The sequence below is a fragment of the Apis mellifera genome, linkage group LG8 (genome assembly GCF_003254395.2).
Source record: "Apis mellifera strain DH4 linkage group LG8, Amel_HAv3.1, whole genome shotgun sequence".
Classification (NCBI taxonomy): Eukaryota; Metazoa; Arthropoda; class Insecta; order Hymenoptera; family Apidae; genus Apis; species Apis mellifera.
In genome coordinates this window covers 5,718,417-5,736,273 of record NC_037645.1, presented here as the reverse complement: position 1 = coordinate 5,736,273, position 17,857 = coordinate 5,718,417, and the positions used below count along the sequence as shown (strand labels likewise).

The window sequence follows — 17,857 nt, the reverse complement described above, 5'->3', positions numbered from 1 at the left end:
CGGCGAAGCAAAGTCTTTGGAGATCAAGAAACAAATTTCTTGGAAATTGCTTGCGACGTGGGGGGATCGTGGGGGGGGAAAAAAAATCGAATCAGGTCAACGTAGCAGTTCCCTTCCAAGATACTTTTTGACCGGTGTCGTTCGAGTAAAAATCGAACGACGGTAAACGGAAAAAGTTTCTTTCCATTTATTTTCCTTCCGGGAATGGAGGAGGAGAACCATTCAATTTTGACTCGTCTCTTTGACGGGTCAAACTTTCCTCCACCTTGTTCTAAAGATGACAAAGTACAAGCGAAATCGATGACAAATATCCATTTTATTGAGAAATTATTAGAAATATAATTAATTATTTAATTTAATAACTTTAATTTTGTTACTTCAATTATCGTTCGTACGAAATGTTTCGTATTTTGAGATGAAGAAAAAGATGTTTCGATTTTCTTGTTATAAAATTATAGGCAAACGTTAAAAAGCCTGTAATTCGATCGTTTTTATTTTCTTCATCTATCTAATTTCTAACGAAAAATTTTTAATTTTCGTATATTCCTATTAAATACTTTTTAAATTTACTTTTATTATTTGTTAAAAAAAATATTTACAAACGAGCTTTCGTTTAATAATATTTTCCTTATTTTCAAACTCTTAAAATCCCTCTGTCGTCCGAAATAAAAATACTTATACGTCGATTGGAAGCCAATTACATGAATAAAAATTCTCGTCCATTATCTTGAATGCGACAAAATTCTTATCCTCCAACTTGGAAAGAATTGCATCCAACTGGAGCGAGGATTCGAGTCGGATGGAAATCGGGCGTTCGATCGTAGCCTCGCGCGATTCAGCCTTTTAATGAAATAATGGAGAGGAATAACCCTCTCTCAGCCCGAAATCAGATTGCACAAATCCTCGAGCGCGCGAGTAGGGGAGATCCTGAACCGAGTCGATCGACTGCTGTGTAAATTTCGCCTCTTCTCTCTCCCTCTCTTTCTCGATATCGTCGACCACCTTCTATTCCCGGATATAAATTATCGTCCACCATCGGACGGGATACTGTTTTATGGACTGGGGTCGGGCACATGGCGCATGCAAATTATTTTAATACGAGACTCCCCGTATATACGCGTATTTCAATGCGTATTTCACGCAAAAATCGTCGCTTCGATGAATTGTTAGATTCTTTTTTTTTTTTAACGTTCAAGCGTAAAATATACAATCGATCGAGGCGAAATTTGTGAAAAATTCGTGCTTGCTTTTGATAGTTGATACGAAAGTAATGATGATCGTTGGATAAATTGCTCCCGTCTGATCTTTATGGGGAGAGCACGCGATTAATTTTGATGTTTACAGAGAGGATCGAGAAAGATCGTGTATTAAGGAAAGGATAATTACCGCGTGAAAGTATTTCGTTTCATCATTAGATTGTGGAAAAATTTTAAACGCTTGAAAGAATATTTACAGAAACGTGATATATAAATGTTTAAAGCAATGTTACAATATTTAAACGGTGAAACGGATCTTTATTTCAATTTCATTTTTTAGTTGCGTTCGAAAAAGTTTTAAATTTGCTCAAATATCCACGGTATACTCATCACGCGTTCGAAGAATTTAAATTTCCATTTATTTCAATATATATATATATATACTTTATGATTCTACAAATCAAGAAAAGCAATCGAAGATAAATGATCATATCACGACACACGTGAAAAATTACCAATTTGTTTACAATTCTCCATTCTCCAAGGATCACGGGAATGTTAGGAAAAGTTTGATCGATTCGAATATCGATTGTAATGAAACTTCAAGCACCGAGTAGAAGCGAACCTAATAATTCGAGAAAAATGTATCGACACTCGATTCACATGGAAAATCGGGCTTAATCGTTGTGTGATAATGCGATATATCACGAAATATCTTCGTGACGTTGGGGGGGCGATATTTCAAACGGGCTCGTTTATCAAACCTTTTTTCTTTTTTTTTTTCCTCCTCGCAATAAAACAATGCCTCATCTTAACGGCTCCTTGACTAATATTTTCACCGTGATTAATGTCTTCCGAGATATTATTCCTCTCCGCGTTTTCTCCCATGCTTTTTTCACACGCTTTCCCGCTCCTCTTTTTCCTCTCCGTCCAAGGTACACTCTCCTCGTCCAATCCCTCGCGTAATCACTTTAAATTACGTTCAAACGAGATGGCAACGAGTTCGATTCAAATAACATTAATCCGTGCTCTGTTAATCCGTGTAAGAAAGATAGAACATCCTTTAGAATATTTCGAAAAATTGGTTTCGATTGTTGATGATATTCTATGAGAGAGAGAAAAAGAGAGAGAGAGAGGGAGGGAAATAAATATTACATAACTTCGCGAGGCGTCGAAAAATTCAGTTTGAGAATCTTCAGGCGGCGAAAGCCATTAAATTCGCTTTGCCGCTTTATCAAATTATTCGTAACATTTTAAATAACACGAGATATACGTGGCGGAGTTTATTTATTCAAAGAAAGTTTAAAAGAATATTTTAATAAAAAGAGAGAGCCGCGACAAAGTGAAAGGATACTTCGTTATGATAACAAGTTGAAAAAGAAGAATGAATGAATCGGTGTTTGCGTGAATGAATGTCAAAGCGACGAACATATTTACGAGAAAAAAAAGAAGAAAAAAAAGAAGAGGTTGAAGTAATTTACACGCCACGGGGAAAAAATATTTTTTCCTCCAATTATACAAGTTCATCGAAAAAAGCGCTTTGAAAATTCATCGGTTGTCCCACGGTGATATGGGGAGAGAGAGCGAAATCCGTCGCGTTTTGTCGAAACGAAAGGGGAAAAAATCGAAGGAGAAAAAGCACCACCCAGGTGAAAATGCAAATGACAATGGCCGCCCCTCGAATAATCCCCTATTTTTCAATTAAACGCCACCTATTTTTATTTGTATCCGCGCGAGACACAGGCCGCGTCATCCCTCCACGCGCAAAGAGTGTCCCATCAATTCGAGATCACTTGGCCCTCCTCCCTCTCCTCTCTCGTGAGCGGAGGAAGGAGGAGGGAGGAGGAGGAGGATGACCGATCACGTCCGCCTCGTTGGTGGAAGAGATGCGACAACAGGAAGCTCGCGAGCATTAAGTTTTTTGTATCGTTTGAGATTGGCGGCGGCACCAACCTCGCAGCAAAGCACAAAGAGCCCTCTCTTTCTCTGTCCATCCTCTGCTTCCTCGTTTCCCTTTACTCTCTCTCTGTTTCTCTCTGTTTCTCTCTGTTCGTTGTTGGGTGAATGGGGAGGGTTGTGAAGCTCGCGAGCGAGGCATATGTAACGATACGTCGTTAATAGAACGCGGGAGATATCTGATGAAGAGAGGAGGGCAAGCCATGTTAACTACTCCGGCTAGCATGGAAATCACGTTGGCATCGAGATCAGAAATAATTAGTTCCTCGAGACGACCGGTTCGTGAACATCATCGAACTAATAACCCTTTTGCAGAGGAGTGGTAGTGGTGTGGTAGTCGGTGTTGGTGGTCTCTCGTGTGAGAGAACTGAACGTTCTCTTTATTCTTTTTCTTTCTTGCCCATCTTTCTTCCCTTTTTTTTCTCGTCTCGCGAATTTTCAAGCTTCGAAAGTTAATTGAGAAGTAGTTTTAAAGTATTGCTTGTATCGCGGATTTTGGATTAGCGTTTCGACATCGATGTAGAATAGAAACTCTAGTAGTATTTTGAGAGAAAAGTTGGTAGAAACTGCGAACCGCGGATTTCTCGAACTCTCTCGAGTTAGAATTAAAAATTTACTTTTTAAGGGGGAAGAATTTCGTATTACTCTTTTGCCAGGTAGCGCGTATACGAAATTCATCGAGATAAGTGTTTTTCTAGATATAAAAATGCTAAATGCAACTAAATCGGTGTGACATAATGTGAAAGAAAATTTTTGTAATTTGTGTAATGGAGGTAAAAAAAAAGAGAAATCAAAAATATTATTCACGAAGGAATATCGTCATTACGATATCTTCCTGTATAAAAATATCCCGTGAAAACGAAACTTAAACGTTCGTTTCAATATTGATTTAAGAATTGGTTTCCACGCACGCGTTAAACTCTAATCAACAACGATCCACCTTCTCCGATTTTATTAGCCAATAATTTACAATCTCCGATATTTCACTGCTCTTCTTCTCGATAATAAACGGGCACAAATACGAATATGCGAGCATGGAGTACATTGTACATCGTCGCCTCTACGAAATTCTGATGATTTCGTGGGAAGAGGAGGAGGAGGAGGATGCGGAGGAGGATGCGGCGGCCCGCATCTCGCGCATCGTCAAGCTTTGATCCGCGTTTTCGTGCGCTGCCCGCCCGCTTTCGCCACTTCATTACTATATTTGATCATGCAAAGGCAAACATATCGATGAATCGGCAAATTCCGGAGGAGAGAGGAGGCCTCCTGTTCCGCGAGTTGGAGATTTTGTACCGTGTGTACCGGTTTCCGCGCTAACGATGCCATTTCCACCCTTGTTGTCTGTTGCTTGTTTTGTTAGAGAGCTCGTCGATATTCGCGTTTAACCAGAGAGATATCCAGTCCGGTAACAATACCGGCTGATTAAAAAAGAATGTGGAAGCCGTTGTTTCGCAGATGGGCGAGCGTACCAGGGATGAACAATACCTGCTACCACGAGTTTTATCAAACGAAATCCTTACGAAATCCATCGCCATTTTCGTCCAGGGAGAGAAGTTAAATTAGATCCGAGAATTCTAGAATTCAATTAAGAAACGACAACAAAACTTCCGTGGTTGAATCCACGTGGAGGAATCTCGGGGAAATAAAATAGTTACTTTTTTTCTTTTTTTCCTTCTTCTTCTTCTTCCTCTTCGAATCTCCCTGGTTACATAGGAATGGAACGGATCCGGGGAGGGGAGAGACAGGCGTTGATACAGGATCCCTCTAAAATCGCATGGCACAACGGTGAGAATAATAAATCTGGAGAGAAAAGAGCAACATTCTTTTTCCCAGTAAAATTGCCTAAATTATTTAATCACATGATTACGATATATCGATAAGAGTTCTCTTAAAATAATCGAAAAAAGAAGAACGTGGACTTTTATCGAAAAGAATCGAAAAGATCTTGTCTTCCTACCGTTCTTGCTAATTTTATTTCGACTAATTATCAATACTCGAAACGAATTTCAGGAATGGGAGTGAAAGGTCAGGGTTGCCAAACAAAGGGGAAGGCGGAGTTACGGAAGGGCGACGTTTCACAATAGCCTGCGGCCACGAACTGGCACACCATTGACGATCGTACGTCGAACCATAACCAATAGGGGATAGACATTCGGGATAAATACTCGAGTAACACAGTTACCTAAGGGATACAAGAAGAGAGATATCGAGGGGGATACTTATGAAACGAAGTAACATCGCATTAAGTCCACCCTTGGCTAACTTTGAACCTTCTCTCTTTCCCTCTTTCTCTCCCTCCCTCTTTCCTTTCATCCCGTTCATCGATCATCCCCGCAGTATTGTCTCAGGCGAGGGAATGCCTGTACGAGGCATCGTTTGTGTGCACGCGTGACAAGTGGATGGCTCTCGAGAAACCTCGTAGAAGAAGCTTTCGCACACGTTTATCGAAACCTCGCCCCGCGTTCACTCGAGACTTTGCACGATTGATTCTTTGACGACTTTGCCTCCTCGTTTGTCGATAGGGATGATAAGAGGGGATGATCGAAGGGGAGCACTCGCTTTATTGACGACTGATTTCGTGTCGTGTTTGAAAAATGAATAAATAAAATGAATTAATTCTTTCCAGAGGAGGCAATTTTTTTTGTTTGGGGAGAAATGTAAGAAAAACGCGATACTTTGGCAGAGAAGAGAAGGTAGTTAAAATTTGAGAGCGAAGAATAAGAGAGGAAAGATTCATCAGTGTGACTCGTGTGACTGTGGAGCACACAGGTTGGGAACATTCAACACGAGAATCAAAATTAATATAAAATCGTATTGGATATATCGTATCGGTGTATATTGGAAAAATTTGTGAAAAAAGATTGTACGAGGTATTAGTATTTTATTTACGTAACGAACATATCGGATTTGAAATATATTCGCGCGATCTGAAGACGAAATCGCATAAAATTGGCTTGACACGGAACGTGTTAATTATTAACAATGCTACATTTCATGCATACCCGACATTGAGCGCCGGGAAAGGATTAACCGAATTACACTGCAACTGACCACATTCAATCAAGATTTAATTTTCCACCTTATTTATACATTAATCTTTTCAACGATAAATGATATACCGATCAAATTCAAATTCAACTAACGATCGATTAGTTCAAAGCAAAATCCATCCAGGGGAAATTTACTTCGGAGAAATTATTCCTATACGAATCGTATAGAATCATGTTTCATTACACGCGACATCAAGCACACGTTAATTCAAAATTTAACAAATCAGGACTTTCGTTACGAAGAACGAAAAGATGGATTTTCAAATATATGATGTGACATGAAAATTTCTTTCGATAAATAACGAAACTCAAAATTCGAAAGATTTTTCCTACGATCAAGAAAACCAAAATCAAGATATACGAATTTATATGGAATCATATTTTGATCAAGATTTAATATTTTTCAATCTTGCATGTTAATTGAAGACTTGACAAATTAGTACTTGTGTTACGAAGAACACGAAAAGGTGGATTTTCAAATATATGATGTGACATGAAAGTTTCTTTCGATAAATAACGAAACTGAAAATTCGAAGGATTTTTCCTACTAAAAAAAACCATACATACGAATTTATATGGAATTATATTTTGTAATATTGAATCGAGATTTGATCAAGATTTAATCTTTCTCAATCTTGCACATTAATTGAAGACTTGACAAATTAGTACTTGCGTTACGAAGAATGCAAAGATGGGTTTTCAAATATATGATATGATATGAAAGTTTCTTTCAAAAAACAACGAAACTCAAAACTCTCGAAGGATCAAGAAAATCAAAATCAAGATATACGAATTTATATGGAATCATATATCGCAATATTGAATCGAGATTTGATCAAGATTTAATCTTTCTCGATCTTGCACGTTAATTGAAGACTTGACAAATTAGTACTCGCGTGGCGAAGAATGCAAAGGTGGGTTTTCAAAAGGATAAGGAAAGTTCTTTGCAAATAAATAAAGAAAAGTTATTTCAAAGGATTATTCATACACGGGTGGCGTACGAATAAAATGAATCTTTAATAATAATCCACCGCCGCTAACGAGAAGGGTAAGGAACGAACCTTTTCACGGCGGGGTTGTGCCACCCCGAGGCGCCGCTTCGACCCAAATGCGACGCGGCCGAGGCTCGACGTGGCGCGCGTCCATTCTCCCTCTCTGCTTATCATCAGGGGGCGAGAGACATCAAAAGGGCCTCCGTAGCGCGAATCTCGCTCTTGATACGGCTCTTGGAAACACCGAGGCCAGGTATTAACGAGTCCCCTCGCCCGGCTACAAAAAAGTCGGATGCGACCTCGCTTCCGGCCCTTTCACGGGACCAACGTCGTGTCCTCTCGAATCGCGCCTCCCTTTGCTCCCTTTCACCGGACATTATTGTGACGTCTTTTCCCGGAGGGGAGCCGCCTCTCGCTCGCCACCACCGCCCAACTCCTGAGTGGCGTTCCGTGTCCGCGGATCCAACCTCTTCTTCTCCTTCGAATTTTGATTTGACCGAGCGTCGATTATATTCCGCCTGCTTCGACCGCCTGTCTCTCCCGCTTTTAGAGGATACGTTTGTTGCTTGTTCTCTTAGGATTCCGAGATTTAAGGTATATGATATATTTTTATTGTTTCTCTTAATATTCGGTGATTTTTTGCTTATCTTTTTTTAGAATTTAGAATTTTGGATATGAAAAATATTGGAGAGTTTCTAAAGAGAGAAAAATATATAGTTACGAAGTGAACGAAGATTTGATAAGTTTTGAACAAGCTTTGTGCGATAAATCGAAGCAGATAATATTAATTTCAACGGATCGTTGGTCTTCTTCAACTTTGACTCAACTTTCGAGGTAAATTAGCGCAATTACGATTATAATTCTCCCTGGAGAAGCGCAAGAAACGTTTATAACGAATTTAATATTTGTGATATTACCTCCTCCCCCTTTCCTAGATTCCTGGCACACGTCACGCGGCGACGTTATTTCAGGGGACGTTCAAATTTTGCATCCGGTTTAATTCCTCCGTTAATCTTAGGATTTCTCCGTTTAATACCGCGTGAATAGAATAATATTCCTGACCCCTCCTTAGCTGACGTTTCCTCGGTCGGTCGACGATGGAATTTCGACCGCGATTCAAACGCAGAGATTGTGTCGTTTCACGCCGCTCCAACGTTCAATGTTCATGATAGAAATTTTCGAGCTCGATGATAAACGAATGTGCCGTGCATCTCATTCCATGTAACGAACGACGCGTGATAGGATACGTGGATGGAAATGCAAATGTACAGGTAAAGGGTTAACTATCGGGATGCAAATTTCGTTGCAGGTATTCGTGGTGAAACGAGTCGAAATCACGGCAATTAGTCGGCGAAATATAAGCCGATCCCCGTCGATTGAGAGGGATGGAGGGGTGGAGAAGAGGTATGATAATTATAAGCGCAAATTATATTGTTCAGAAACGCAAAATAATAATGTACTTTAACGAGTTGACTTGATAAACCGATGATCATTGAGCTGATATTTAGATGGTAATTATTAATTACTTTGGTTACCGGTTAAAATAACGAAAATCACGATTGGGATGTATGAACATGGTGTAATTATCGTGTAATTATCGTGTAATTATTAGTTGGCGCGGTTTTAGTTGGTGCAGCATTTGTTCGTTTAAATTCGTAAGGATGAAATTATTTGTAATTCGTTTGAAATTAAACATTCTTTTTCCTTTTTTTTTTAATGATATTAAAATTTACAATTTTGGATGGATATTGAATATACGTGTATAATGCGAGAATAATATTCGAAAGAAAAGAAAATCTCTTCCCTTGTTCCATTTCATTTCCAAAAATATACATACGTATCGACTGGAATTCAGAGGAACTGGTCAGATTATTGTCTCCACTCGACATCATTTATTCAATGTAATCTCAAACCTATTGTTAAGATTTTGAAAGGGATAAGAAGAATAAAAAGATCCGCCAGAAAGAATAACGAACAAAGATATTTTAAGCTCGGCGATGCGAAACGTGTCGATCGGTTGCTAAACAATTTAATCGCGCAACAATTCACCGAACTGTTTCTAACCGAGTTAAACGAGTCTTCTCGAAAACTTTCCTAACAACGATCAAACAGATGTTTCTCGATTTTTTCCACGAGGCTCGTTCAAAGGGATTCGAGGAATAGACACTTTCCCTTCAATAATAAAAAGCGAGAGCTCCACTTACTTCGCCATAAATGAAATCTTAATTGCCCTCGAGAAACACAACGAACGAACGCTGTAACGGAGGAACGAGGACGAAAAAGAGAGCGAGAAAGAGAGAAAGAGAGTTTAGCAAAGAGAGAGTTGATTAACAAGGAGACGCGAAAGAAGTCAACTAGATTCCGTGAACAGAATCGAAGGAGTGCAATGACGGAAGTTGTCTCTTTCCATAAACGAGGCTGCTCGTAATCGTCGTACACGTCCAAAACCCTCTAATGTTTACGTTTTAGACAACTTTCTGATCGATCAACCAGAGAGTTGATCAAGTGGACCAACTAACAGGTTTACACTACGGTCTCGTCGTGTGAACACGGTTTCGTCGTTCAACGTAGCAAGAACAGTGGATGAATTGATTTGTTCTTCCTCAAGGATGAGGCTAAATTTAACGAGTACCTCGAGAGAGTATGTTTAATATCGAATCGCAAGGCACGATTAATGTTGTCCATGTTTTACGATTGTTATTGAGTTTCTTTTGAGAAAAAGAAAAGATCAAGATTCTGTGACAATATGTTAAGAAACATGCAGCGCAATTATAATTGCATTTTACTTATCGAATTTGTAATTTCGTTCGGTCGACGTCTCGTTTCAGTCTATTTATCTTTCTTTTTTTATCGATAATAGACTTTGCTTCTGAGAATATTCCTTTTACAGGTAGAATCACTGTACAAAGATGGAATTGTAAAATCGAATTATAATACACGAAAGATATTTCTTATTTTTCACAGAGTTACACAGAGTTTCCCGATATCGATTTCAAATGTTGATGTTCCTTCCCATTAACATGTATAAGATATAAAATTTCAAAGCGATACGTTAATTCTGGAGGAGGGGATTGTGCAATTAACGACAATAAACGTTGCGATTTAACCATTGAAAAATGATTATATTATACATCTATCGTGTGTGTATATATATATATTTGGTGATGTTAGGTCACGAAGGGCAGGAAATGTGCAACAGAAATACGGTTTCGTGAATGCGCAGAATGGACAGATACTACATACTTGACAAGCGCCTGTTATTTTGCGTGTTATTATTCCTGTACACGGCCGCTTTATTCGAATTACGATTTTCATCGGGCGACGGGCCATTTGTCTTCAAACCCCGGACATTCGACATTCTTTCTTTATTGCTGTCATCATTTTTTCACGGTAATAATTGTCAAAATGTTTTGATTTTTCTCTTTTTTTTTTTATCAACTCGCATCGAACACTACGTATACTAGCATTACTCATCATCAAAATTAATAGGCGTAATATGTTATACCGTTGTGATCTATGCTTTTTTTTCATTTGGAATGAAATTAAAAAAAAAAAAGAAGATGATATACGATAATTTCCAAGTTGATTATTTTTATCAAAACAAAAAAAAAAAGAGAGAGAAATTTTTGTCCTATTAAATTTAAAAATTATCGAATAATTGTGTCACTTAAAAAAATTTATTTGTTGTTTACTCGTTCGATGCTTTTTATTTATCGAACGACCACTGAATTAGAATTGAATTTATATTTATCGTCGAAATTCTTTAAACCATCACTAATACAGGTAAAAAAAAATATATTAACAAATTTTAACAGGGAAAATTATGTACAATGAAATGTATAACATCCGTGTATGAATTGTTCAAAATATCTACCTCACATGTTTTCATACGTGCAAATAGGAACGTTCTCGTTAATCAGTTGTTCATCAAATATTATTAAGATCTTGTTTATATATATACATATATACACACACACATAACATTTCTTTTGATATTTTACATCGGTTTTTATATTGACGCGTATCCAATTTTCGGTCTAAATGCATTTTCCAGGTCATGCAATTTTTTACGGAATAAAAAAAAATCCGGCCACGCACAGATGCAACTATCCAGCCAGGGAAACCAATCGATCAAAATAATTAAAAAAAACATAACTCGGAACGAATAATCGTAAAATTGAACAACTCGAATATATATTCGATTGTATATCTCGAAAACGGGAGGAAGAGGAGGAACAAATCGTTGCAACAACTTTTGCCGAAATTAATATCACTTGTCGAAACGTATAATCGTTCCATTTCATTTTTCCTCTCTCCTTTTCCAAAAGAAACGCGAAAACGTGTTGTTCCTCGTTCGGTCACACAATCACAACTCACCTCGAAGAAGTGGAAACCCTCTCGATCCACTCGAGCCATCGTGGAAATCGCGCGCCATCGACGATACTCTGCTCGCGCGACGGATGGAGCAGGGGAGATCCAGAAGGCGAGGAAGTCGCGATAAAGCGACGGAAAAGCCGGAGAGAGTGTCACAATATTGGTCGAAAGGCGGTGGAGTACAGTGCCCTCGGGCGCGTCATCGAGTCTGCGACAGGGCGCCCCTCTCTCTCTCTTTCTCTCTCTTTCTCTCTCTCGTGCACTCTATCTCGCGAGCACATGGTGTTGTCTCGCACGGAGGAGATATTCATAGAAGAGAGGGCTCGAGCGAACTTACGAGCTATTCGTGGTTTCCCATAAAGGACGACAGACGACGGAAGAAGAGGGAGGGAGGGATGGAGGGAAGGGAGAAGGTTTTATTTTTGACGCGCGAAATCGGAGAACGGTCCGCTTCGTTTAATCCATCGCTCTCTTCTCTCTCTCTCTCGCTCTCGCTCTCTGTTGGTTTGGATCGATGACGAAAAGATTGTGGGACGATCCTCGAATATATATCTCTATCGATCGCCGTTTGTTGCGCGGAACGAACGATGAGTGATCTCGCGTTTCTCTTCTCGCGAGGAGAGATCTAATTTTGAGCGAAACGGGAAGAGGGTTGGAAGCGAGTTGGATCCGTTCTCTGGCAGACTTTATGTATGCATTCGTTCCGTAGGATCTATCTACAAAATGCAAATGGAATTTGGCGGATTCGTTGGACGAATTTTTGACGCGATACATGCGGGATGTGTACGCCTCGTCTCTCGAATCGGGTTAAGATAGAGTGATGGGAGAGTATCGAAGAGATTGAAATAAGAGGAGGAGGAGGAGGGGATTCGAGGGGTTTGGAGGATTCAGAGTGGCGGATGATTGATTGAATTAATTTTCAGAAAGAATGTTGCTCGAATGTTGAAAATATTTGAAAAAAGGAAGAGAAGAGAAATCTTGGAGGGAAACTAGTCGAAAATTTTAAACAACGGGGGAGAATATATGATATAACAAGATTTTTATCTATTCGTGATAACGAGATTATTAACGACGATTAAAATCTCGATAAAACGAAGATTACAGGGAACCTTTTATAATAACCTGTTGTTTTTCATTTAATGGATATCGGATTTCGCCGCAGCGCAGGAAGTTTTTATTTCGTTTTATTTATTTAGTTTTTTTTTTTTTTTTTTTTAATTTCCACGAACCAAAGATCGTAAATTATTATACGATAATCGCGATATTAATGGATATTTTGATCATATCGCGTTTCTTTCATTACGATTTACATCGTATTATTACTTTTAAATTCTCCTCTCTTTTCCAATTATCCAATTATTATCTTCGTTCAACTCGGAGAAAATATTCGCAGGATCTCCCTTAAAATTTACTTTAATAATAATTCGTTTTTCACGCAAAATTTAAAAAAAAAAGAAAACGAAACTCGTTCCTTCCATTATCTTTTCTCCACGTTTATTCTAAGATTCCTCGCGCCAAGAAAGAAAAGAAAAAAGAAAAACAACGAAACCAAAAAAAAAAAAAAAGGAAAACCCTTCCTGCACATTCATCCTTTAGAAATTTATGGAATAATAAAAAATAATTAACTTTCCGCGGCATAATGCTCATGATTTTACAGGGATTTCTCCCCTCAATTGCTCGAACAGTTGCTCGACTTTTAATCGTTCCTCCGCGCCTATCCATCTTCGTCATCGCGTCCCGTTATTGCACGAGTCGTCCATTAAAACGAGAGATAAGCGCGTAGTAAAGGCTGGCGAAACCGCGGCTTTGAACATTTTAATTCCGTGGAAACGGAGATACGAGGAGAGAGAGAGAGAGAGATAGAGATAGAGGGCACGAAGATGGAGAGAATTTGAGTCACGTACAGCTCTTTATCACGACGAGGAAGAGCGATGCTTGCTCCGCCGCGGCGAAGCGAGCGGGGCCAATCGTCACCGGGGTGTTCCATTAACTCGATTGGTTAATTGACTTTATCGGTGTACAGCAGGGCGCCGCTAATTGCGAGAGGAATTCCGCTCCCTTTACCCTCTCGTGTCGGCTCGCCTTTGCCGCGACCGCGAAGAGCAAGAAATTTGGCTTCTTTCTTTCTTTTTTTTCCCTTCCTTTTGCCAGATGCTCGCTTGAAAAACTCGCTCGTGGATGCTCGAGCAGCGAACTTCCCTTTGCCAGCGAACGATATTTATCGATGATGATGACGACGAAAAGACGGATTAACGGGTTCGTTGAAAACATCGAGTCAATAATTGCACGCACTTAAATTCGTTAAATTTTTCCAAGGATTCTTTTCCGATAATTCCGAGGATCGATTTAAGAGAGATTTAATTAAAACCGTTTGGAAATTTTGCAAATCGAGAAACGGATAATCGTCTTTTAAGTTCGTATTTCCTTTTAATGAAATTGGAAAATTTTTATTAATATAATGAAGGAGAAGATTTGGAAAGAAATTTTTTGTTTCTTGGAAATCACGAGTATCCGTTAATCGAATTGAAAATCAATTTTTGGTTACTTTATACGATGAAATATTTACGAATGTAGAGATTTTGTAAAGTGTATGATACAATATTATAGATAATCATTGGCTTACCGCCGCAGTAACGAGAACACGGATAATTAAGCTGAGAGGTGATAACAATTAGTAATCCGCGTGATAATCTGGGAAAGAAATCGGCTGCAGAGAGTAGTAGAAGGGATTATCAGAGTTTCGCAACTTGGCTAAAAGGTGTGTAGCTAATTAGCCATGCAAATCGGCTGATCTCTCTCCAATTTCACCCTTTCTCTCTCCTCCCTCTTGAATGCAAAATCGCTTCCCCTCCACTCGTGCAACAACATCCCCTTTTTTCAATTTTTCGTGTAAATTCGATCGAATTTACATGATCGAGAGAAATTTTAAGAAATTCAGAGTATTCTCGTCCAATAACAACGAGTCCTTCCCTCGTAAATTAAGAGACGCGAGAAAATTGGCAACTCCTCCGAAATTCCTGCGAATTAACCAATCTCTTTCTCTCTTCCAGAGAGGGATCCGCGTCGCGTAGGCATAAATAACATTTGGACTAACTCCTACGCATGGTGGAAAGTGGATTGAACAGGGATTTGTTTGCCGGACAACTACCCCAATCAATTGTGCCTATCCAGACCGCCGACAAATAGCTCCCCCCCTCTAAGCCTACCACAAATCCTGAGCAGAAGTTTCCCCTGATCCAGTGTTAGGTTATGTTTACTATGGAAACGCTTCTTATTTGCCAAGATTTCTTCGCCGTGGGGGAGAGAAAGTTCTCGCGAGCGTAAAAAGCTGATGGATCGAATCGACTAATCCTGAGAGAGAAAAAACGTCTTGCGAAAGTTACGTAAGAACGAATGAGAGGATACGAGTTGCGGTACGATGAATGAATACGTTCGATCGAGATTAAGGAAGGAAGAATTGTTAATTTATTCGAACAAGGGGAATGGAGAATTTTGAATTTCAAACGAGAATTTGTGTTAAAAGATTTATATACCTGGAACCGATTCTTTCTCTTTTCCTTCCTTAAAGGAAGATTAAAATCCACCACGAGATGAAATTCTCGTCGGATTTGATGAAATCCAATGCGTCTGAATCTTGATCAATCGCCAAGAAAAAAAAAAAACAAAATATATAATCATCGCAGAAGAAAATTCAACTTCTCCTCCAAAGAAATCCAAACTCACACTTCGTAACCACCTCCTGCTTCTTAAACTTGACCCACCCCCTACAATTGTATCGAATGTAGCTTCTCTCGAGGAATCAATTTCCCTGTTAACGGGACGAGGAAGGGAGGACAAGATCGGTCTCCTCTCGACCCTTTCCTCGAATTTATTCGCACGAACGGCCTCCACCGTCGCCGAGGAATTCCATTAATCGGCGCGCAGCCACTTGGAGGCGACGGAACGACCGCTTTATAAATGGCGGTGAGAGAGCTCGGTCGTTTAAGCTCGGATTTATACCCCTCTCCCTTCTCTCGGTGCAAATCCGGGGCTTTCTCTCATCGATACGAGCGGGGAGGGAGCGGCCGATCGATTCCCTCCCCCTCCCTCCCTTCGATTGACGAAAACTTGTTGCACAATCGGATCGATACCCGTGCAAAATTCAATCCTCTTGCCACGCGGCCAGCCTGTGATCGCTCGTTAGGAAGGCTCGACACCGATGGAAAACGATTCTGGCCGCGACCTTGCGGCTCGTCACGGAACTATCCTCGAATTTCGATACGCTTGCGGAATCGTGAGCCGTGACGAAGATACTTCAAGATGTTGGATCAAGATTGAAAATGATATTTCGAGAACGATTGTCAAATCGAATTAAGAAAATCGGATATGTAAACGCTTAATGAGAAAGGAAATTGAACAGTTTTCGAGCATGGATATTCGTCAAAGAGTATCTAATAATTAATATATCGAAAGGAATGCATTACATTCAATCATTTCTTAGTAGAATGATATTGTCGGATATGTTAATTAATTCTGTAATAGATAGAAGATGGCATATTCGTCGAAGATATCGTCGCATAATTCTCAACGAACTTTTCCAATAAAACTTACGGTGACGAATCTTCGGATGTCTGTGCTTCAGCCCTTCCTTCCCCTCTTTCTCTTCCCCCGTTTCCCTGTCATTATCAACCCCGTTCCACGAGAGAGAGGAAAGGTGCGCGTTAACGATCCAAAGAACCCCACCGTGTCCTCCGTTCCCTCTTCAAAAAAAGAGGAAAAGAAAAACGACAGGTCCCAATCCACCGAGCGAGCGGTAGACAAGTTTTCGTCGCGTAATCTGAAACGGGGGTCGCTCTCCCTGCGGAGAGAGGGTGGATTGGAAAGAAGGAGGGAAGAAAAAAAAAAGAAAAATACATGGGACGCGATAAACGTCGGGGGATAGGATGTAAACAAGGGAGGAAATTACGAGGAATCGAAAACCGGGAAGAAGGAGAGGAGGAAGCGTTTGAAAGCTCGTTCTGATGGGAGCGACACGAATCCCCACGGCTGGGCAAATGTTTAATGTGTAATTAAAAACTAACATCGTCTATTATGACGTATCTTCTTGTTCCTGCCCGACCCGATGTTACACCACCAATAGCCTGGACCATTTTCGCAACAGAGAGAGGGAGAGGTTTGTTTCGAATTGTCGAGAAATTACTACCACCGAGACGAGTCTGTGTATAACTGGTACGGAACTAGCGAAGAGAACGCCCGAGGGAACTCGCCCGCCAATAATGTCTCTGGTTTATTAACGGAAAATTACGCGTTTCGTTCTTCTGAACGAAAAGGAGGGGGTGAGGAGGAAGGAGAGTTTTCGATCTCGAGCAACCGATACTCGTCGCCTCTCCTTTCCGGCCGCGAAATATCGAATCAATGGAACGATTCGAAAGGAGAGGAAAGGTTCTTTTGTGAAGGTGTGCCTCGAGAAGTCTTTCTTTCAACTCGCGTGCGATTCGCAGAAAAATCGGCGTCAGCTCGTCAAATGGGACGCGAGCGAGCTCTGTGCAACCACCACCACCACCACCAATGTTGTATCGTTGAATCCTTCATGCAATCTGCTCTGCAATACGCGATTTCGTGATCAATCTTTGAAAGGCGACAGTAACTTTGCACGCATTATTGATGGATACCTGGGGGGATTTCCTCTCTAGTCTCCTTGGAAACGAGCGGGGGTTCGATGATGAGCTAGCTAGCTAGCTAGAGCTAGCTGGTTGGCTGGTATATGGATCGTCGTTATACGTATACGAGCCTCCTCTCTTTATGGTCAATTTATGCATCGATCGGCGAGAAAAAGGAACGGGAGAAGGAAAACGAACGGAAAGGTTGTATCTGTGTCAAGAATTCATTCGAAAGACCTTTGGAAAATCGATATACCTTTCCAACGTCCCGTTATATATTTATCTCGAGCATCCTTTTTCCATCGGCGATTAAACGTATTATTGGAACGGATTGATGAGAGATATGTACTTTGTTATTCGATCGAAATCACAGATAGACGAAATGGCACGCGTACGAAGTTGTGTCCCTGTTCGTTTTGTCGTTGAACGTTGAATGGAAGGAAATGTGTATATAGGATGCAAGATGCAATGAGGCGGTACGAGATCTAGCCGCTCCTAGGCGCACCTTTTCTCCGGATAGAGGGCGCCACTGTGACGTGAACACGCTCACGAGTAATTACCATGATTGCCCCGCTTCCGCGGTTGATTTCGCTTCTCTCTGTCTCTTGCTCGCTTTATGTACATATATATCTCTGTCTCTTTTCATTCTT

At 40.2% G+C, this 17,857-nt stretch overlaps 1 protein-coding gene across 3 annotated transcripts in view; it reads right to left on the bottom strand.

Annotated features, from left to right (window-relative positions):
• LOC725870 (chaoptin) overlaps positions 1–17,857 on the bottom strand; it is a 100,800-nt gene that overhangs the window by 58,190 nt on the left and 24,753 nt on the right. Inside the window, exon 1 of one of the 3 annotated variants that reach the window (XM_006561477.3) lies at positions 11,572–11,685. The exons of the other annotated variants lie outside the window; for them this stretch is intronic. Within the exon in view, the coding sequence (XP_006561540.1) occupies positions 11,572–11,629 (58 nt within the window). The 5' untranslated portion in view covers positions 11,630–11,685. Of the gene's footprint in view, positions 1–11,571; positions 11,686–17,857 lie in introns of those variants that run through there. 3 annotated transcript variants of the gene reach the window in all.